A 23,742-nucleotide genomic window follows, 5' to 3' on the forward strand; every position below is an offset into this window, starting at 1 on the left:
CAAAATTAAAAACTTTTGCGCACCAGAGGAAACTATTAACAAAATGAAAAGGCAACCTAGAGAATGAAAAGAAAATCATATGACTAATAAGACATCCAGTATATAAAGACATCCAGAATATATTCAGACAGACATCCAGAATATATAAAGAACTCCTACAACTCAACAACAAAATCAAACAACCTGAATAAAGAATGGGCAAAGGACTTAAAGAAACATTTCTTCAAATATATACAAATAGCAAAAAAATACATGAAAAGATGCTCAACATCATTCATTATTAGGAAAATATAAATCAAAAACACAATGATACCACACCCATTAGGACGATGACAATTATCCAAACAAAACAAAACAAAAACACAAGAAAACAGAAAATGACTAGTGGTAGAGAGGATGTGGAGAAACTGGAACCCTACGCCCTGCTGGTGGGAATGTAAAATGGTGTAGCTACCATGGAATACACTGTGACAGTTCCTCAAAAAATTAAATAATTATTGCATTATCTGCAGTCCCACTTCTGAGTATATATTCAAAAGATTTGAAAGCAGGGACTTGAAGAGATATTTGTATAACCATGTTCATAACAGCATTATTCAATAATACAACAGCTAAGTGATAGATGATTGGATAAAAAGAATGTGGTATATACACAGAATTGAGTGTTACTTAGCCTCAAAAAGGAAGGAAATTCTGACTCATACTACAACCTGGATGAAACTTGAAGATATTATGCTAAGTGAAATAAGCCAGTCACAAAAGGAGAAATAGTATGATTCTATTTATATGAGATATTTACAGTAGTCAAATTCATTGAGATAGAGAGGAGAATGGTGGCTGCCAGGAAAGGGAGAAGAGAGAACAAATTAGTGTTTAATGGATATGGAGCTTCCAATTTGTAAGATGAAAAAGTTCTGGAAATGGTTAAAATGGAAAATTTTATATTTTCTATATGCTACCACAATTAAAAAAAAAAAGGATTTCATAGGATTATACATGTGCACACATTTCTAGAAGAATGGAAAGAAAGCTAATTATAAATTTTACTGGAGAGGGAGACTGGAGGAGAAGGAATGAACAAGACTAAATAAAAAGGGATTGAATAGGGGGATCTGGGTGGCTCAGTGGGTTAAAGCCTCTGCCTTTGGCTCAGGTCATGATTCCAGGGTCTTGGGATCGAGCCCCGCATTGGGCTCTCTGCTCAGCAGGGAGCCTGCTTCCCCTTCTCTCTGCCTGCCTCTCTGCCTACTTGTGATCTCTGTGTGTCAAATAAATACATAAAATCTTTATTTTTTTTTAAGATTTTATGTATTTATTTGTCAGAGAGAGAGAGTACACACAAGCAGGCATAGTGGCAGGCAGAGGCAACGAGAGAAGCAGGCTCCCTACCGAGCAAGGAGCCTGATGTGGGACTCTCCTGGGATCATGACCTGAGCTGAAGGCAGAGGCTTAACCAACTGAGCCACCCAGGTGTCCCAAATACATAAAATCTTTAAAAAGGGGGGGGGGGGGGTTGAATATAGTGGTCTACTATACATACACTAAAAACTAATCTGTAATATTCAATGGTATGAAGAGACGTTCAAGGAATTTTAAACAGAAAAAAGGCGGGTAACAAAATACCATTTGCCATTTAATAACAAAATACTATTTACCACCGAAATTACTTAAACACACAAAACACACCAAAAAGTCTCAGAGATGACATTAGAGATCAATGAGAAAAGAAGGGACTGTTCAATAGAGCTGGGACAACTGGATTCCTATTACCCTCTACTAATAGGATACAATAATATAATCAATAATCCTATTATCCTATGTTTAAATAAGACAATTACAGATGTCTTAATTCTTACCTAAATTCATGTTAATTTAGGCTAAATTCTAAATTTAATCTAGACTTTAGATTAAAAACTTGTACATGAAAGGCAAAGTGTTAACACTAACCCACTCCAATTTAGAATATAGGAGAATACCTTCTCCTATATGACCTTGGGCCAGAAAAGGATTTCTTATGACACAAAAGCACTCACCTAAAAGAGATTCTAGCAATAGGTATAAACCCTAGGAAAACTCTAAAACATGAACCCCAGGAATATATACTATATATATAAACATGAACGCATCACAGAACTCTTTGAAACAGCTCCAACCTAGAAACCTGAATATCCATAACAGGAAAATATATGAATTATGGTATAATTCACAGGGTAGAACATTATACATTCATGAAAATGAGTGCAATAAGTAGGACACAAGTTGAAAACAATATTGATTGTAAAAAGCAAGGTATAAGACCACATATTTTATCTTTATCACACTCAACTGTAAAAAAAAAGTAAAAACGAACATGTTGTACAGTAAAACATTAATACATAGTAAATGTAAAACCCTTTTCTTTTAAGATTTTATTTATTTATTTGACAGAGAGAGATCACAAGTAGACGGAGAGGCAGGTAGAGAGAGAGAGGGAAGCAGGCTCCCTGCTGAGCAGAGAGCCCGATGAGGGACTCGATCCCAGGACCCTGGGATCATGACCCAAGCCAAAGTCAGCGGCTTAACCCACTGAGCCACCCAGGCGCCCTAAAACCCGTTTTTTAAAAAGCAAGGGAATGCTAAATACAGAATTCATGACAGCAGTAGAGGGAGAAGAGGTAGGAGGAGAGACCAAGGAGTATACAGGAGCTTAAGAGAGTACTGGTAATCCTGTAGTTCTTTAGGAGGTTGGTGAGGTTCATGAAGGCTTATTATGTCTCATAACTTATATACACAGAGCAGATATTCCATATGATGTAAGAAGGAAAATACACTATGAACCGATTCCTCTTTTTGTGTAAAAAATGATCTATAATTCCTACAACACCCAGAAGAGTTGCATGAAATTTTGCCATGAATTTTCTAGGTAGGTTAAATTTTAGGTAATGACAATTTTTTTATTACTTGAGATGACTGATTTTTTTATGAACTTGTGTGTAATTAAACAATAGTCACAAGCATATATATATTTTAAAAGACCTGCAAAATGGATGCCTGGGTGGCTCAGTCAGCTAAGCGTCTGCCTTTGGCTCAGGTTATGATCCCAGCGTTCTGGGACTGATTTCAGCATTGGGCTCCTTGGTCAGTGAGGAGCCTGCTTCTCCCTCTGCCTGCTGCTCCCCCTGCTTGTGCTCTCTCCCCCATTCTCTGACAAATAAATGAAATCTTAAAAGAAAAAAAAAAAAAAAGACCTGAAAAATACGCAACAAATTTAATGAGGCACTGGAAGAGGAATATGCGGTTTTCTTTTCTTCTCCTGTTCATCTGCATTTTCCAAAACAGCACCAATAATATATGTATTAGGGTTCTATAATCTCTTATCTGATACTCTTGTAGCCAGAGATGTTTCAGAAATCAGATTTTGTCTTCTTTTTTCTTTTAGAAAGGCAATACAAAAACATGTATTAGGATTATGTAACATACCCTAACATCAAGCAGTGCCCCATAATCAAACACAAATATTTCTGCAACAGAGTGAAAAGTCACACTAAGAGGGATAAATAGATAATACAAAGAACTTCATGGGGCATCTGGGTGGCTTGGCCAGTTACGTGGCTGTCTTCAGCTCAGGTCATGATCCCAGGGTTCTGGGATCAAGCCCCACATCTGGCTCACTGCTTAGTGGAGAGCCTGCTTTCCCTCTCCCTCTGCCTGCCGCTCTGCTCTGCCTGCTTGTGCTCTGTCAAGTAAACATAAAATCTTAAAAACAACATCAACAAAAAACTTCACATCAGGTCTTTGGTTTTTTGCCATCAGAAGAGGTTTCAATTAGGTTTTATCACCAAAAGAGTAGAACTGTTTAGTATACAGAACCAGAGAAGTAAGGCTTCCAATTCTGTCCCCACTGGGCCAACCAACTTGGAGCTTAGTCACTGGAGGCTGTGCACTCAGTTGAGAACAAGTGAAATAGCTGTTAAAGGAATATTTCATAATAGCAATAAATCAAAGCATTTCAAATTCTAAACTAAAAAACATTACTTTTCTCTTAATAAAGCTAAAGCTTTCAAGCACATTTCAAAAATGAAGAATAAACAAGTGTCAAACTAAAATATTTAGAGATTATCAAAATCATAACGTGTATCAAAAATTTGACATAGCCACCCAGTAAACTGTTGACCAAAGAAAGTATCACTCATGGTATTCTTTAATTCCACAATTGTGCACTGAGGACCTACAACTCATAAGGACTTAAAATTCAAATTCAAGTCCATGAACCCAACAAATGGGCCCTGGGTCCACACAATCACAAATACCAAGAGTTCAAAAGTTCAAAAAAGAGTTCAAAAGAATTCAAATATGAATGCAATAGGATATATCATGTCAATTAGATAGTGACCTTGTTCTCTCAGTCAGAAAACCATTCACAGACTACAATACAAAAGCAAGTGAATTCCATTTAGAATAACTGCATGTAAATGCTCAGAAAAACCAGAACCATGGCCGATGGAACATTTGTTAGAACCTTAAGACATCCAATAGTCAGCACTACTTAATGCAATGGTCAAGTATGGGGAAATTTTTTATGTCTAACGTTGCATGTGCTCTTAAGATAGACTTTTTTTAATCCACTGTCACTGGAGCACTGATCAGCTATCTCCTTATCCCTAACCCACCTTTGTGGCAATGATCTAGAACTGATCACAGACATCAAGGGGTCACCACTCAACTGCCTGCAGGGGCTAGGTAAATCATATAAACTACTGATGTAGAGATTCAGGGTACAGCAACATAAAGTGGTGGGCACTAAGGCAAACTAGAAAATATAAGCTATGGGTGAAGGCACTCAAGTATTAAGACACCTGACAAAATTCAGTCCCTCTAATAATAATCAAACGATTGACAGACATGCCTTCTATACAATGAATGGCCCATTCTGAAATCTCCTCTTGAAGTTTTAATTACATTTGCTGGCGCTAGATCCAGCAAATGCCAGCAGTCTCGAACAACAGTGTAAACTCATAGAACAGAGAATCCTGTTTATTTTGCCTTAGTTACTATAGTGAAGCCCCAGCAGGCATAAAGTCAGTCATTAATTACATAGATCAAATCTACAGCTTTATTTTGTCTAACCAAGTGAGCTATGTGGTCAGACAGTACAAGTACAAGAACAGGCCAAAAGAGATTCTGACTATCCAAGAATAACCAGAATAAGGAACGAATAGTAGTAGTTCTTTTATTTGCTAAGAACCACAGAATCTGGTGCATCCTTAATGATGAGGGAGACCAGTTTTTTCTTCCTCCTGCTAACTAATCTCTACTCATAGCCAAAAATCTGAGCTGTAAGGAGCATGTCTCTATACCCTTCTGAAGATGTTCTCCCACATTAAAAAAAAGAAAAAATGCAGTAACAATATAAAACTGAAGAATCATAGAAATACAGGCTGATTAAGCACTCATCTGTTTTTCCTGAAGATACGGATCATTATGCTTGTGAGAAGAAATTCAGATCATAAGCTCTTAGACCTCTATGATGGTGTTGTTCAATATGGCAGCTGCTAGCCACATGTAGCTACGGAGCTTTTGAAATGTAGCTAGCCTGAACTGAGAAGACTTTCTACTAAAAAATGTAAAATGTCTTAATAATTTTTGTACTGATTACATATAACAATGATACAAATATCTGATACACTGGATTAAATCAACTATATTATTAAAATTAATTTCATGTGTTTCTTTTTACTTTTTAATGTGGCTACTAGAATACTATGAATGACCTAGGTGCTTTATATTGTATTTCTATTGAACAGTGCTAAGTCCAAAAAGGTCATATTTTACAACTAACTCCTCTAGTGATTATCTTCCTGGCAAAGAATAGATATGGAGGACTCCCAGCCCCCGCCCCCACCAAAACAACCCAACAACTTCAGTCATTAAACCAGTCACAGTCCCAAGACGACCGGATGCAGCAGGTTGCCAGCGTCATCTGGGCATTCACTTACCCAAAAATAAAGAACTCATGTAACAATCATCTGAGGTTAATTTCTTCCTAAATGATTCTAGCATGTAAAATAAGGAATGAGTAGCCTGAAGAAAAATCTGTGAGACAAAAAAATTTTTTTCCCTAATGCTAGATTTTTTAGGTAACTAAAACTGAAGCGTGACTTTAGTACTACACTGTTAAGTACAAAGAGATTTAACATTTTATTTTTTATTTACTTATTTTACAAACAGATTATGTAACCATTGCTTTTATCCTCTATAAACCCTTCATTATAAACATTACAGAAGTAAAAACCACTTCACACTCATTAGACTGGCTATAATAAAAACATGAACAATGACAAGTGCTGGTAAGGAGGTGGAGAAATTAGAACCCTCACACATTACGATAGGAATGTAAAATGGTACAGATGTTTTGGACAACAATAGGCAGTTCCTCAAAATGTTAAACACAGAGAAACCCTATGAGCCAGCAATTCCACTCCTAGATATTTACCCAAGAGAAATGTAAACATACATACATCTGTACAAACACTTTTACACAAATGTTCATAGCAACCTTATTCATAATAGTAAAAAAAAAAAAAAGGGAAACGACCATCACCTGAGAACAGATAAGAAGAATGTGGTATATCCGTACAATGGAATATACCTGCCAATGGAAAGGAATGAAGCACTATACATGCCATATGGATGAACCTTGAAAACAGGAGACTGAGTGAAAGAAGTCAAAAGACCACATATCGTATTATTCCATTTATATGAAATAGGCAAATCCATAGAAACCAAGAGTACCTTACCGGCTGCCAATGGCTGGAGAGAAGCGGGGGAAAGAGAGTAATTGCTAATGGGTACAGAGCTTCACTTGAGATGAAAAAAAATTCTAAAATTGATTGTGGCGATGGTTGCATAACTCTGTGAAAGTACCAAAGACCACTAGATTATACACTTTAAATCAGTGAATTGTATGTTATGTGACTTGTATCTCAAAAAAGCTTTCTTAAAAATAGAAAACATTAACAGAAAATAAAATAAAACATTAAAGTCAAAACCTGAATGCTACAGAAGGGACCTATATGAAATCGGACTATATGATACGCTTCCTTTTAGAACAGAATGAAAATGTTTGACAACTAGTCATACGAAAGCAAAGAGGGAACTTCACTTGTGGTTGATTGCATTACTGGCCCTGATTCCTCACTCCTCCTGCAATCTACTCCTTAGCCCTGTGATTCTGCAGCTACTCCCACAAATGGGCAAGGCTTAGTTTTGTGGCTCCTTGTCTTTGGTTTCCCCCATATGACTTGCTTTGGTTGAAAGAATGACCCAGAAATGTCATGTATGCCAGCTCTGAGTGTGAGCCTCAAGAAGTCTTGTAGATTTCCAACTGCCTTCCTATGCTTCTGTCAACTGTCATGCAAAGAACTTCCCCTAGGTGCTCCTGCCCATTCAGTCTAGGCCTCAAAATAAATACACATAAAACAGAGCTACCCAGCTGACATACAGATCTGAAGTTGACCAGCCAACCTGCAGACATCTATTTTAAGCCACTAAACGTGGGGATAATTTGTTATACAGTATTAAGATGGCAACAGCTAACCAATATAGTAACCAATCCTCCCACTGTATTTTGAAGAGGTTCCATAAATTAAACAGTGATGATCAAGGCAGATCTCGCCTAACATTCTGCACAATGATACTTTAAATTACTTAGCATAAAGAGTGAGCTACTGACCTCAAATGATATTTGATGCCTGTCCCCTTGAGCTCTTAAACTGAAAGTTGAGAGCAACATACTTTCCCATCTTACTAATTTTACTTTTTTAAGGGTTATTTTTTTTAAAAAATCAAATACAAAATATTTATTTATTTGAAAAAAATTGGGGGCGGGCACCTGGGTGGCTCAGTTGGTTAAGCATCTGTCTTCAGCTCAGGTCATGATCTCAGGATCCTGGGACTGATCAAGTACCACACTTGGCTCCCTGCTCAGCAGAGTCTGCTTCTCTCTCTCCCGCTTCCCCGGCTTGTATGCTCTATCAGATATTTAAAATCTTTAAAAAATTTTTAAAAACCTTTTTTTTCAGATGGGGAAGAAGAACAGAGGGAGAGAGAGACAGAGAGAATCTTAAGCAGGCTCCATGCCCAGTGAGGAATCCGACCCTGAGATCACGACCGTAGTCAAAATCAAGAGTCACTTGATTGACTGAGCCACCCAGGCGCCCTGGAATAATATTTATTTAAGTAAACTAGGTGTCAAACCACTGAGAATAAACACACAAACAAAATGTAGTCATGTCCTCAATACTTCAAAAGGAAACACTTTTTTTTAAAAATTTTACATGTATAAAATCAACAGGACTTACCGACTTGTTTGATGAGGGTTAAGAATGTCTCCAAGGTCTCCGGATGGCAAGTTGGTAAGTCTACCCTGAAGCACAAAGCTGGATTTGCAGGCCATTTGCACCTCTGCCACATGATGACTCTCATTGACTTTCCTATTCTAGGAGCTGGCTATCTTTTCCATTTGCACTCATTATCTGAGCTTCATGATGCTTGAGTCTCTAACCTTAACCTTGTTTCTACTGTCCAATCACATCTGCTATTCACTGCTCTCTCCCACTTATACTTGTTATTCTCTTCTGTTCTAAGTTTGTTCTAATATATCACCTTTAGGTCTGTAGGTTATTTTCACCATTGTACAACATGCAAAGACACAAAACAAAAACAAACTTCTAATCCCCTAAACTTCTGGTTTATGTCTATTCAGATGACCAGTTGATTTAATTCTGACCTAAAACTGAGGCACTGCTGCAGCTATGAAATTTAAAATATGTATGCACTAGGCCAAGAGATTTTTTTAAAATTGCCCTTGCTGAATTATAATTATTAAACAAGAGAAAAGAAATGAGTTAAAAGAGAAAATAGACTTAGAAATGGGGAAAAAAATGAAGGCAAAATAAGCTTCTATTTTTAAAATATTTTTAGCTCCTTAAAACAAAAGCTTAAATATAGGAGTATGAATTTCTGAAATTGTAGCAAGAGAGACAGAAAATGTTAAATTGCTCAGAAGCTACTTTCCATATTGCTTATTTCTCCTCATACCTTAAAGGAAATTTCCTGCAAAATATTTCATTTGAGCACAAGATTGAAACTTTTCCCTAATTACCACCCCGCCCGCCCCCCAGCACAAAAAAGGCAGAGCTTTTCCCCTTTAAAAAAAATAATATATGTCACAAAGTGCCTGTTTGGGAGATAAAAGTATTAATAAGTTGGTAGCAGCTGGTCTGTGGTCAGGTTGAAGAAGATGAGAGAAGTGAAGATGATGACTTTAAAGAGCCTGTGGTCCCCTGTCAATGTCCCCCGCACGTGTTCCGTTCAGGGGCTGAGCCACTTTCTCTTCTCAAGGTGCTGTGTGGATATTAGTAAGTTAGGCAAAATCTGGCCACAACCCTTGACCCAACTTAACAGTAACAATTTTACTTTAGTATTTTCTTCCAAGAGTTGTGAAATGTTAGGTAAGTATTCTCTCTTCTATGTGTCCTGTCTATTCTAAATCCAGCACCTGGTAAATTTCACCTCCAAAATACCCAATCTTTAAAAAAAGGAAAATCTATGGGGCGCCTAGGAGGCTCAGTCATTGGGCATCTGCTCTCGGCTCAGGTCATGATCCTGGAGTCCTGGGTTCAAGCTCCGCTTCAAGCTCCCTGCTAGGCAGGAAGCCTGCTTCTCCCACTCCCCCTGCTTGTGATCCCTTTCTTGCTGTGTCTCTGTCAAAATAAATAAAATCTTAAAAAAAAAAAAAAAAGGAAAATCTCAGCTTCTACTATGTGTAGGTCCTTACACCTAAAATCAGTTATTTTGATCCTATGCTTACAGAATTCATGCGGGGGGGGGGGGGGGGGGGAGACAGTCACATAAATATATTCAATACAAGGTCAGAAAAATCATAAAAGGACTGGCACATCACAGGATCAGAAAAAGAACTAAAGGCATCAGAAGAATATTTCTCCTGGGCGAATCAGAAGGTTCTGTAACAAGAGGACAGCATTTCAGCAGTACCTTGAAAGATGCTTTGGACTTACATATTTAGAGACTTGGGAGAAAGACTAACCAGGTATAGGAGTCACCTTAAATAAAAGGGGAAATGATGAGTAACCCAGTTTGGCAGAAATAACAAGCATTTTAAAGAAAATACAGGGAAGTAGGGTTACAAGGCAAGACTGTTTCGAAAGTCAGACCAAAGAGGTTGGATTTTACACTGATACAACACACACACACACACAGATACAATTAAACATACACACACACACACACACACACACACACACACACACACATGAAACAAGACCTTCAAAAGCAATACAAGCTGAACTAGTGGCAATACAAACACGAGAGAAGCAAAGAGTAAATGTATACACATTCCCCATTAAGTTCCCTTCAAAACTCTTAATTGAAATCTGTGATTAAAATAAACAAATAAAAATCTCTAAATTTAAACTACAGTTAAAAACAGAAAAGTCTTTCCAAGATCAGTTTCTCCTCCTCTCTAGCTTCAAATACACAATTCTCTCCCCTTATCAAAAAAAAAAAAAAAAAAAAGGAAAAGAAAGAAAGAAAAGAAAAAAAAAGAAAACCAGAAGACTATGGCCCCTGTCTATATCAAGCATCCTATCTTCTTTCCTTATGTCTTTCTCATCTTATCTTGCCAACAAATGGCCCATACCCAAAGGATGCTTTTATTTCTTCATTACCCTGACCTAATCTGCCTTTCACCCTCACTACTCTGATCTTTATTAGTGCACTTTCACTAATGACTTCCTTTGCAAATTCAACAGTCTGTTTTTTCTTCATTCTCTTTGAACCCTGTAGCCTTTTACACTCTTGTCCCCCAAAATTCTCCATGCCTTTTCTTTCATCACTGTTGAGCTTTGCTAATTATCCTACTTCTGATGGAGCTTCCTCTGACTCCTCTTCTTCCTCCCATTTCTCAACTGTGAGGTTTCCCAAGCCTCAACTTCCAGGTCTCCATTCTGCCCTCAGAACTACTCTCTCTGTCTTGGTTAACTCACCCCATCTCAAATCTTTAACTTTCACTAGCCTCACAGTGGTCGCAGGTGGCATTTCTGTAACAAGTCTAGACTTGAGTTCCTATAAAACTTACATTTGAAAATATTTTTAAGATATCTGACCTTAATACTTTTTTTTAAAAGATTTTATTTATTTATTTGACAGACAGAGATCACAAGTAGGCAGAGAGAGAGAGAGAGGGAGGAAAGCAGGCTCCCTGCTGAGCAGAGAGCCCAATGTGGGGCTCGATCCCAGGACCCTGGGATCATGACCTGAGCTGAAGGCAGAGGCTTTAACCCACTGAGCCACCCAGGTGCCCTGTGACCTTAATACTTTTAAGGTACTGGTGCTTGCACTAATCAATGCAGAGGTAAGAGAATTCAATCTCTGAAACTAATTTTTTTAAAGATTTTATTTATTTGAGAGAGAGCGAGAGCATACAGAGGGAGAGAAAGGAAGAAGCAGACTCCCTGCTGAGCAGAGAGCCAAACACAGGGCCTTCATCCCAGGACCCTGAGGACCCAGCCACCCCAGGTGCCCCTAAAACTAACCTTTACCTCTAACAGTATTTTTGCAAGCACTTTTGAGAAATAAATGTAAATTGGGGGGAGTTTATAAGTCAGCAAAGCATATAGTCAAAGGTTTAAAAGTTAAGGCTGTCAGACAAAGCCCCAAGATTCACAAGCTTGGAAAGTAAAGCTAGACAACTTGGGCAAAAATTAAGACAAGGAAACAACAAAGTCAAGCACTGTACTTCAGTCAAAATGTCTGTATAACCAAATTGAAGAAACAATTAAAACTCTGCTGCACATGTCCTATTTAGATCAAGAGTGAAGCCAAAGTCTGAGGCCCTCAGATGAGGGGGAAGTGGGTGTGCCTGGAATAAGTAGTGTGGAGTAAGGAAACAGGTAAGAGACTGCTAACAGCCTGTCCTTGGGCATTTTAGGGTACGAGTATCCTGTGCATTCCAAAGAAAACCAGGAAAAGACTAGGATTATCTACATCATTGTCCTCTTCCCTCATCTGAGTATATTATGAAGGAATTTGCCTTCTAAGATCAAAATAAAACTTACATGAAAAAAACTTATTTTTGTAAGTTTTATTCAATTTACGATTTTTCTTTTTTATTTTTGGACTATGAAATGTGACTAAAAGAAGATGGCCTTATAGCACATTTCAAAGGCAACTACATTAATCAATGATAATTTGCAAACTATTCTTTTTTTTAATTTATTTATTTGATAGAGAGAGATCACGAGCAGACAGAGAGGCAGGCAGAGAGAGAGAGAGAGGGAAGCAGGCTCCCTGCTGAGCAGAGAGCCCGATGCGGGACTCGATCCCAGGACCCTGAGATCATGACCTGAGCCAAAGGCTACGGCTTAACCCACTGAGCCACCCAGGTGCCCCAATTCTCCTTCTTTTTATATGGCATTGTTTGGATTCTCAGAATGGACATCTCAAAGTTTAAAGACTGGTTATATTATGAAATGAGAAAAACCATTTCTGTAGTGAGGAATTCTGTACTTGGAACCTGTCTGGATCTAACAACGTAGAGCACAAATACCTTGTTTTTATATTTCACTTAGTAACTTACAAAGCATTTGCAGATGTATTATCTCACTGAATCCTTGCAACAACTCTTCGGAGTAGGACAGGCATAACCACTGTACAGAATACAATACTGTGACTCAAAGACAAGACTAGGATCACAGTTCATCAGAGATAGAAATCACCCTCAAAGAAAAAATTTCCCAATTCAAAGAAACCAGAATGGAATTAGATCCTATTTTAGAATTTCGATTTCAAACAAAAATTTAACCAGTGGAATTGGCAGAATGAATACTTATTGAGCAACCAATTATATTCAATATAATTCACAAACACAGAAATCTAACCAAGTAGAGTACACCTCTACTTTAGCACACTTTGGGTTTTTATCCCTTAGCGGTTCTTCACTATCAATACCAGAACTCCAAAATAGAGATTATCAAGTCTCCTTACCAAATTAGAGTGACACCCAAAAGCCAAGAAATGGGATTTTCTATTAGGTCTCTATTAGGCTATTATATATTAGTTGGCCTAATACCTTAAAAATATTTTCTAACCTAACTTTTCACAGGTGCTCAATCTAGTCTAATCACAGCTAATGCATGGGTCTGTTTTAAGCTGTGGCCCTAGTGAGACCTATTAATAAAATCTGGGAGGTAAGAATTCATTGTGAGGATCCTGGGGACTAACTGTAGATTTTCCCTATAAAACTGAATTTGGTACCTGGAGCCCCTCTAGACACCTAAGAGATTAAAATCACAGAAGAAGAGCATTCTATCTCTAACTTTTTAAGTGAGGATTGGAAAATATTACAGAAACTTGTTGCAAAGTTGTAAAATTTATTGACTTATACATACAACATATAAAACCACTATTTCCTTTAACTCCCAAGAAGCAACCATTAAACTCCAGAAAATATATTCTAGAATTTAACAAATCAAGTCATACTTATGGCTCAACTGCTAGGGACAGCAATAACATAAGGCTCAGATGCCAAATGTAGCCAAGAGTATTTGGCTAGACACCCTCCTCTTAGAACATCCCCTGATTTTCCAAGAGATGATCTGGTGAAACATGAGAATGATAAAAACTAAGTTATTAATGTTGAAGTAAAATACAGTTACACAGAGCTCCATAACACCTCAATTCATGGCATTTGTCATCTCTAAAATAAATGGTCACATAGAAATCTGTTCTAAGAAATGCATGGACATTAGGCATTTTAATTCTTAACACCACTTGGGAAATTAAAAGCTGATATGGTTACAGACTCTCCAGCTTCCCTCTCCCCCATCCCCAGGCTTCATAAGAAACCCTGAGGGAAATGATTTCAATACGAATTTCTGGTCTTAGTTTTGGTTAATTTCAGTCTGAATCACGCATCACCAAACCATTATTATACCACCTTAACTATAAGCAAAACATGTTTTTAAAGTGAGCAAATCTAAAGTCTTTAATGCTAGACACATATTTTTCTTTTTTTTTTTTTTAAGATTTTATTTATTTATTTGTCAGAGAGAGAGAGAGAGAGAGAGCAAGCAGGCAGAGTGGCAGGCAGAGGCAGAGAGAGAAGCAGGCTCCCTGCCGAGCTAGGAGCCCGATATTGGACTTGATCCCAGGACCCTGGGATCACGACCTGGGCTGAAGGCAGTGGCTTAACCGACTGAGCCACCCAGGCATCCCAAGACACACATTTTCAACTAAATAGTTTCTCTCTGAAAAACCTGCATAAGGGGGCACCTGGGTGGCTCAGTGGGTTAAAAACTTGCATAAGATGCAAAGACCACAAGATACAAAGAACAGATATGTTCATCAACAGATACAATGATACACAATAGTAATTGCAAGGAAGTGACTTCCATAAAGTTCTAGAGATCTGTGTTATTTCTCATTCTCAGGTGTAGCACTATTTGCAAATACCCAGCAGGATAAAGCCCATTATCATCACAGTATATTACCTCAATATAATGCAATCCTTAAAGAGTAGATCTTAGGATACTTAGTCCAGGGGGAAGCGTTCTCATACATTTGTTCAGTAAATATTTACCAGCTACCCACTACATGCCAGGCACTGAAGAGAATACCCAAATAGAAAGATTCTTACCCCTGTGTAACTTTTAGTTTATTGTCTGTCAACCCTTAGAGACACACACAAGATGAGACCATGAAGAGCATGCTGAGGAACCTGGATTTTATTCCAAGTATGACCACTGAAGAGTTTTAAGCAGAGGACAGGCACAATCTAAGTTAAACTGTCAGAAGACCACTCAGAGGTGCCTGAGTGGCTCAGCTGGTTAAGCGACTGTCTTCGGCTCAGGTCATGATCCTGAAGTCCTGGGATCAAGTCCTAATTTGGGCTCCTAGCACCATGGGGAGTCTGTTTCTCCCTCTGACCTCCCCCCTCTCATGCTCTCTCTCTCACTGTCTCTCTCAAATAATTAAATTAAATCTTTAAAAAAAAAGAAAAAAAGTCCACTGAGGAGAATGGCTATCACGTGGAGAATGGGGAAAGGGAGACCCAGTGAGGAGGCTAACAGTGAACTCAAGCAAAAGATGGGCTGGCTTAGAGGAGTGATTGTGGAAATGGAAGTAGACAGATTCAGTGACAGAATCTTCACATTAAACAGTCTTGACTTTGAGCCCTTTCACCATTTACATGTTATTTGGCAAGTTACTTAAATTCTTTGAGCCTCAGTTTCCTTACTTAGCAATTCTTGAAAGCCCTAGCACCCAGAAAACACACCATAAAATATTATGATACTACTCTGGTAACAAAATTCATCTCGATGAAGTTAACATGTACTTATTCCCTTTTCTTTCTACACCAATATTAATCCTAACGTAAATCATTTTTACCACCAAGACTGAAGTACTGCACTGACTTCATCAAGAGAGAAGTTTCTTAAAAAAAAAAAAAAAAAGAGAGAGAGAGAGAGAGAGAGAGGGAGGGAGGGAGAGAAGTTCCTGTTTTCCACAGAACTTTTGCTAAAATAACACTCACAAATATATATTGAGCAAGGTGTTTTTCTCAAATTAATAAAAATCTAGTTTGCACCTTCTATTTGTGTTTTCACATGAGTTCTTTTACTTCCTCAGTATACAAGTAAAAAGAACACAAGCTGAATCTTGTGGGTACATGGTGATAAAGACTGTGGTGTTACTACCAATTATTTTAATTTCATCTGTCAATAGCTTTTATTTAAAACTTTATTAAGGATGGCATTACTCATTCTTACAGCACTGTGACACCAGGAAACTAAGTTACCAAAAGCTCTCTTTTATAAGTACAAGGATTTTAGTAAATACTTATCTGTAGCTTTCCCTTACACTTAAAATATTCTTTCAACAAAGGAAGAACCACCCTCTAAACCTATCATATTCAGTCAGCGTGTTTTAAGTAGAAGCTATGGGCAAGACAATGTGCTAAGTATATGGGAGGACAAAGGGTAGTCTAACAGTGTCCTTTCCCTCAAGGAGTTTATAATCTAATGAAGAAGCTAGGTATTCACACAAGTAAAGGAAGGAAAGATGCAGACAGACTACAAGTATCCAAAACAAAGAGATCACTTTCAGTTGGGGTGTTCAGAAAATGCTTCTCAGCTAGTGGAATTTCAGGTGAACCTTAGGTAATGGGATTTTGATAGAATTTGCTGGAAGAAAGTGTGATGAGGAAAACAACTTTCGAAGACAAGAATTTTGTTTTTCAGAGTTGATGCCCAGCCATTTTACAGTATGATTATCTGTAATCACACCCAGAGTCTGGACATTTAGATAACGATTTGAGTTTAGGAGGCCCACAAGTCCCTGCTTTGCTTTTCCCCGGGGCACCTTTATAAATAACCTCTAGAAGTAAGACCCCCAATTACTGACCTCCACCTCCATCATCTTATAAGTAATAGGTGTTTGCTACCCTACTCTGTATCTCCTGTTTGTGACCTGGGACAGAGGACTGCCCTTTCCCTGGCTCACTGAGCCCCACGGTTTCAGTTACCAGGGTCAACCAGTCTAGAAGGAGATGATTCTCCTCCTTACGTATTGTCCTTAGGTCGATAGTAGCCTAATGCTACGTCACAATGCCTATATCATTCATCTCACTTATCTCATCACATAAGCATTTCATCATCTCGTATGTTACAAGGGTGAATACAGTACAATAAGATATTTTGAGGCCACGTTCACATAACTTTTATCACAGTGTATTGTTGTAGCTGTTTTATTATTTGTTATTAATCTCTTACAAGGCCTAAATTATAACTTGAACTTTACCATAGGCATGTACATATAGAGAAAACACAGCACGTATAGGGTTCGATACTACCCTCAACCTCAGGCATCCACTGGGATCCTGGCATGTAAACCCCACAGATAACGGGGGCTACTGTACTTCCACTGTATGGGTGTACTGAAACTGCATCTTCAACTGCAATGACCCCTTGGATTTCCCTTCCCCAAAGTGGGAGCTCAGATGCTGAGAAAGCTACCTGCCAACTACCTGAGTGGCTTGTGCCCCCTCATTCATCAGGTCATAATCTATATATTCTTAATTCAGCACACCCATTCTGGCTTCTCAACACAGAAAGCAAGCACAAGAAACCAGAAAACTGCATGAACAACATGTGTATTAGTTTTCTTAAATTAACTTGTTATTATGAAAAATGTAAACATGGCAATAAACCTCCAAGTACTCATCACTAAGCTTCAACAATCACCACCTCATGGCCAATTTTGCTTTATAATTTACATATCATTTTATGACAATCCTGGGGCACGTGGCTGGCTCAGTCAGTGGACCTTTTGACTCTTGATCTCAGGATTGTGTGTTCGAGCCCCATTTACGTGTAGAGATTCTAAAAACAAAATCTTAAAAAAAAAAAAAAGAAAATCCTAAGGAACCTATTCTCATTCTTCTAACAACTACTTTCTACATTCTTCACTGACTTCATCCTCAGACAAATCTATACTGCCACAATAGTCCCCACAAGGTTGATTTTCCTAAAGGCCACATACAAATGAGTGAAGAAAAAGTCTGTTAAAAAAAAAAAAATCAACTCCTATTTACATGAATCAAAGGAACAGTGACAAAGATACTGCAAAACGAGAGATAATCCAAAGCTCAGTTCACATGTACTTTTGGAATACCTTTTCCACACTTATATTACAAGGAGAAGGAAAACAATGATGTGGGAATTTGTGTCAAACAAAATAAAGCATCACAGGTGAAGTATCTCGGACAAATCATTTGGTCTCCTCAGCCTAAGCTTCCTCCTCCAAAAAACAGAATGGTCACCTACCTCAGGGACTGGTGAGAATTAAACGTGTACTTTACATGGATAATTACCTATGGTAACTATCAGAACCTAGAATGCTCTTTGGTTTCCCAATCCTCCCTCCTCAAACACCTCCCTCTCTCACGATGCTGTAAAAACTTTCACCGTCTCAAAACTTGCTAAAGGTGGCAGGCTAATAACCATTCTGATTTCAAGAAGCTTCTTTGCCTATAGAGCAAAAGCAGCTAAGACTGAAGTATTTCAGAAGGATAAATATTATAAAACACCAAACTTCACAAAGTAGTCCCCCCTTAACTAGTAGAGCTGTCCAACATCACATAGTGTGTGGCCAAAATATCTAGCAAAACATGTTCATTTTCCCCACTTCTTGGCCCCTGTGTTTACCCTTTCAACAATTCAGTCTCTGTATGGCACAATAAAAGCAGAAGGGCAGCCATCAGAACTCTCAGCTGGGCCAGTCAATGTTAAGAGCTCAAGATGAGTTAGTTAAGTTAGTTATGGGACTTAATTTGGTCCATAAGAAGGCTCAAACTGTGATCTTGTGTTCCATTAATACCTGTTAAGGAGAAACAGCTCACTGCTGCTCAAAACTATCCAATTAGTTAACACTTTTAAAAATACACTTGCAGTCACAACTGTTCACCAATGTTTTAATTCTTTAGTGTTACTTTTTGCAGACTCTCAGTTATCTTCTTTTTGAGCACTGAAGTTCCCTTCTGAATTATCATCTTCCATCCACTAACCCTCTTTCCCTATGTGAAGACACAAAGAGTTCCTGACTTACCTACCATAACCTCAACCACCACAAAATATCTACTCCGTTAAAGCCCTCTACCTAAAACCATTCTTTATTTTCTTTTTTTTTTTTAAAGATTTTATTTATTTGACAGAGAGAAATCACAAGTAAGCAGAGAGGCAGGCAGAGAGAGAGGAGGAAGCAGGCTCCCTGCTGAGCAGAAAGCCCGATGCGGGACTCGAACCCAGGACCTGGGATCATGACCTGAGCCGAAGGCAGCGGCTTAACCCACTGAGCCACCCAGGTGCCCCCATTCTTTATTTTCATGTATTACCCATTTCTTTGCTGTTTCCCTAGCTATAATGTAATAAAATGCAACACTTTACAGTTTGCCATGTGCTTTGTAAAGTTATTCATTTAATCTTTACAACCTATGAAAAAGGCAATTCCCTATTTAATAGGTAAGGGAACGGAGAACTTACTATCGTGCCCAGTTATAAAGCAAGTCAGTGATGAACAGGACTTCCAAACAAAGTCTTCCAACTCCAAAAGCCATGCTATTCCCAACTGTGTTTTTTCTAACAAGGGAAAGCAGTACAATTCCGTCCCAAATCACGTTTGCTTCAAAGAGTAAAACCATCTTCAAACAATCTCTCTAGATTGCAACCAGGTTTCCCATCCCACACTTATCCCATTTCTTCCTTCCTTAACCTCCGGTTATTACTTCCTCCCCACTGTCCAATTTCCACTCTTCAAGGAAACTATCATTATCCTTCAACCCCTCCTGCAAATATTCCACCTCCACATGCTAAAGGAAGGCCTCTCAGCCCCCTCTCCCCAAACATTGCACTCCCTTCTCAGGAGAGGTAAATTCTCACTCCATAAGCTGCAGAATACACTTCTCAATCCTTAACAATCTATTTAATAACTTTAGAAGTCCCACAAAAATGGACATAACTAGCAGATCTTCCATCTCCATACTTGAACCAGGGCAGCAGGCCACTTTAAAAGAGAGTACCAATCCTCACAAAGATTCTACTCATGCCCCACTGCCACCAACGACTTCCTTTCCAGAACGTGGTTATCCAAACAGGATCCCCTTCCAACATCTTCACACGGGACTCCCCTCCATGGTTCCCAAGACACTCCTTCCGCGGTTTTCCTTCGGTTACACCCGAGCCTCTGCCCACCTTACCAACTCTCCCTTCACTCGCCAGCCAGGTGCTAATAAGCAGCGGCCCCCAGTTACGGCTCCTCCTCTCTCACAACTTCCAAGTTCAGACTCTTATCACCTGTTTTTCCCACCAGCTTCCTCGCAGCCCGGTGGCCCACCCTTGCCCCGGCCCGCCTCTGCCCACCCCTTCAATCCTCCTGCCCAGAAGCCACCCCCTCAAGTCAGTTCCGGGGTGCCCACGGGATTCAACTTCCCATCCGTGGGCTTCCCACCTTGGGGTCATGCTCCCCTTCTCCATCACCTGCTCCGCCCATGACCAGATGACATCCGCCGCGGCCGCCGCCGCCGCCGCCTCCATCCCCCGTCTTGGACTCTGGGTCCTCCGGCGCTGACCGCCCGCCACGAGGGCCAGCCGCCCCCTCTGGTGGGGACGAGGGGGGCGTGCACCCCCAACCCGCGCCCCCCCAACGCGCACCTGTTCCTCCTCCTCCTCTCCCCCACCCCCACCCCCACCCCCCGCCGCCCCGACCCCCACCTGCGCCGCGCCCCGGCCTCCTAAGCCCCGCACTCACCACGAGTAGGTCTGCTCCGCCATGGCGCTGACTCTCGTGGGCTCCGCTGCAGGCTCTGGCCGGGCCCGGCGGCGGCGCGGGAACGAACGGGCGGCGGGCTCGCTCGGGCCGGGAGCGGAAGGCGCGGCCGCGGCCCGGCGCTCGCTCGCTGGCTTGCACGGCGGGCGGGCCGGGAAGGCGTCTGGCGGGGAGAGGCCGGGCTCCGAGGCGGCCCCGCTCCCTGGGCCCCGGGGCGGGGCGGGCTCCGCTCTCGGCCTCCCTCACCCGCGGCGGCGGCGGCGGCTCCGCTGCGGCTCTAAACCCAACATGGCGGCGGCGGCGGCGCTGAGAACAAGGGGGCCCCGGGGCGGGCGAGCAGCGAGAGGGCCCCGCGCTCACTGCGCGCTGGGCCACCGGAGCGCCGCGCTCGAGCGGCGGCGGCGGCGGCCGGGGGACATGGCCGGCGGGCGGAGGCGGCGGCGGCTGAGGGGGGCGCTAGGCGGTGAGGCGAGGCGGCTCGGCTCACACCCGCTGAGGGGAGGAGAGGAGGGGGCGGGGGCCAGCTTTGGCCCCGCGCGGGTCACGTGCCCAAAACACGCTCACGTGACGCGCGCGCCCCGCCCCTCGCGCCGGGCCCTGCGCGAGACGTCGGTTTGCTGGTTCGAGGCGACTGTTGCTCGCACAGCTTCTGGCGGTTGGGCCGTCTTCCGCCGCTTGGTGCCGCCTCCTCGGCACCCCGAGCAGTAGCCTCAGGCCCCCTCCCCTTCCCCTTTCAGGGGGCTGCAGCAACCAGCCAATCAGGAGCCCCGATGCGGGTCCGCTGGCTGCCACTCAGCTGTCAGTCGTCAATCAACAGTGTGCGGGCCAAGCGTCCCCCAACTGTCAGTCAACCTGTCAGTCAGTAATCAGATCGCGGCATCCCTTGCTTCGTTTTTTCCTTGGTTCATTCATTCGTCTAGCAAGCGTTCCATGCAGCCAACCTTTATTGCGCCAGGCTCTGTGCCAGGGCCTCAGGGTGACAACTCGAATACCCCATACTTGCCTTCATTTAATCAATCAACAGATATTTATTGGGCACAAACCACGTATCAATTGATTCTGCTGTATCTCTGCCCTCCAGGAGCTTACATTCTAGAGGAAGAGACATAGTCCAGGCCAACATATAGGTGAAGATAATTTCAGATGCTAAGTTTCATGAAGATGATAACTCCAGATAATGGGGCAGAATGTGTATGAACGGTCAAGGAAGGCCTAGCTGAGGAGATGACATTTGAGCTGACACCTGAAGGATGAGAAGGAGCTGGTCATGCAGGAGCAAAAAGCTCAGGGAACTGCCCATCGGCATGACTGGAGGCAGGCACGAAGTAAACGTAATAGGGCTAGACCAGAGACCAACAGAGTGAGTCTGGGGCATAGGAGAAGAGAGGAGAGAGAGACGTATTGAGCCTCTGGGCACTGGGGGTTGCTTCTCCAGGACCACTCTAGTGGTCTCCTAGGAGGAAAGACGTTCTACGAAGAGAGAATGGCATGAGGCAAGGCCCAAAGATATGAAGGCCTGGAGTGAGCTTGGATCCAGGAGTGGGATAGACGGTTTGTGCTGGCGAGTATCGAGAGAAGGGACTGATAAGTTGCTCTGAAGTGAGATTCTGAAAGGCCAAGCCAAGCCTCCTTGCTGGTTACTGTGTTCATGAATGAAAATGATCAGTGCAGCTCCATGTTTGAGAAGCATGCTTGAGCAACAGACACACTAGCTCCCCAGACCCAGTCTCCACTGGGAGCAGAGCTCACATACCTGAAACCAGCATATTCAAGCTCCATGCTGCTTGCCCAATTTCAGGCCCAATTTCAGCTAGCAGATCTAGCTCTGCTCCTGTTTCCCAGGACCTGCCCAGGCTTACAGGGAACACCACACCCTGAATCTATCTCCAAATGGATCAGTTGGCCATTGCCCATACATCTGCTGCTTGCCTGTTCCCCAAGGGGAACCCATTAATGAGAAAGCCAAGTACACTTTTCCTTCAGGAGGAATCTCTCCTTCTTCCTCCTTCCCCCACTGCTAGGTGCCAGGACCAGTCAGGTTCAGCATGTTTCCTGAAGTTCCACCAGAGAGGCCTGGGAAAGAGCCAACTGATAAGGTCAAAATCCCAAAGAGGGTTGCAGGCAGGGTCCTAAGAAAATACCAGGTCCTTCCTCTGACCATTGGCAGAAAGATACTAACCTGCAAATATCTGTCTAGCCATAAACACCACTGGATGTAGGGATATCACGGGGAGATAGGAAGGCAGAGAGCCTACATTCTTGCTGTTCGTTTAGCTCTTACAGCTTTGCCAGGTGTTTTTACAGAACACCATCTATCCCCTTAAGTGTGACACACAGTCATCCTGAGTCTCAAAGGAGCATGAGTGAGGCTCCAGGCCCCATGGGAAAGGCCAGAAGCCATAGGTATAAGTGGCTTTGAGAGATGCAGAAGCTTCTTGTCTGGAAGGCTAAAAACAAAACAGACCAGACATGTCACTAATGAGACAAAAAGAGACACGGAGCCTTCAGGCAATTTGCTTGGATTTCACTCCCAGTGAGTCATTAACAGCAAAGCCAAGTGAAAAGTTGTTGGTATCGGGTGGATGGGCCACGGGGTGCTGAGGGAAGAAAGTCTAGGCCGTCCTAGAAGCAATGGGACCATTCTTTGCACTGAGAAATATATGGTAGAAGAAAGGAGGGAGAAGAGGTTGGGGTGAAGGTATGGGGTCAGAAATGAGAAGAAACGTTTTCTTCTCTCCATCTAAACCAGAGGCTCTCAAGATGTCTCTTGGGTGTACATGTGAATGTAGATTGTATAAGAAACATGTGACGGCCTAGGAGCATGTCCAAGCCACAGAGACCCTGTGTATGTGGTCCTAGGAAGATGGAATGTGAGCCTAGAGACTAGTGGCTTGAGCATCTCAGGCTAAAGTGGCCAAGATGTAGAAGGCACCTCCAGGTCCTGGGCGGGCTCTCTGCAGGCCTAAAGGTCAGACTGAAATAAAGGCTAGAGTCTGTTCAGCCTGGGGAACTGGGGAGTGACTCTTGTCCCCCCCGCCTCCGACAGCAGCACTTGGCTCCAAGGCGGAGCTGTCCCAGGTGCATCTATGGCACCTCTGGGCCACAGCAAGGTAGTCAGGTGTCCTTGGCAGGAGAAAGATGCAGGCGTTGGCCTCCCCCATGAGGGATACCTGACTTCTTCCCCACCCCACCCCACCCCACCCCTGCCCTGAAGGTGAGAGAGCCACATTTTATGCAATGTTTGTTGAAAGAAGCGATGGAAGTTCCTCTAATTATCACCACGGTAATTATAGGATTGCGTCTTCTACCAAATGTGTTCAAAAGAGACTTGGTGAGTCTCCCCAAGACGCGTCATCTGCCTTG

The 23,742-nt window shown here is 41.7% G+C and overlaps 1 protein-coding gene across 1 annotated transcript in view; it reads right to left on the reverse strand.

Moving 5' to 3' along the window:
- SPPL3 (signal peptide peptidase like 3) overlaps nucleotides 1–20,483 on the reverse strand; it is a 141,699-nt gene extending 121,216 nt beyond the window's left edge. The window contains exon 1 of the mRNA XM_047697220.1: nucleotides 20,362–20,483. Coding sequence (XP_047553176.1) covers nucleotides 20,362–20,384 — 23 coding nt within the window. The 5' untranslated portion in view covers nucleotides 20,385–20,483. The remainder of the gene's footprint in view (nucleotides 1–20,361) is intronic.
- Between the last annotated feature and the right edge of the window lie 3,259 nt (nucleotides 20,484–23,742).

This window comes from Lutra lutra, chromosome 12 (assembly GCF_902655055.1).
Source record: "Lutra lutra chromosome 12, mLutLut1.2, whole genome shotgun sequence".
In the NCBI taxonomy this organism is placed as follows: domain Eukaryota; kingdom Metazoa; phylum Chordata; class Mammalia; order Carnivora; family Mustelidae; genus Lutra; species Lutra lutra.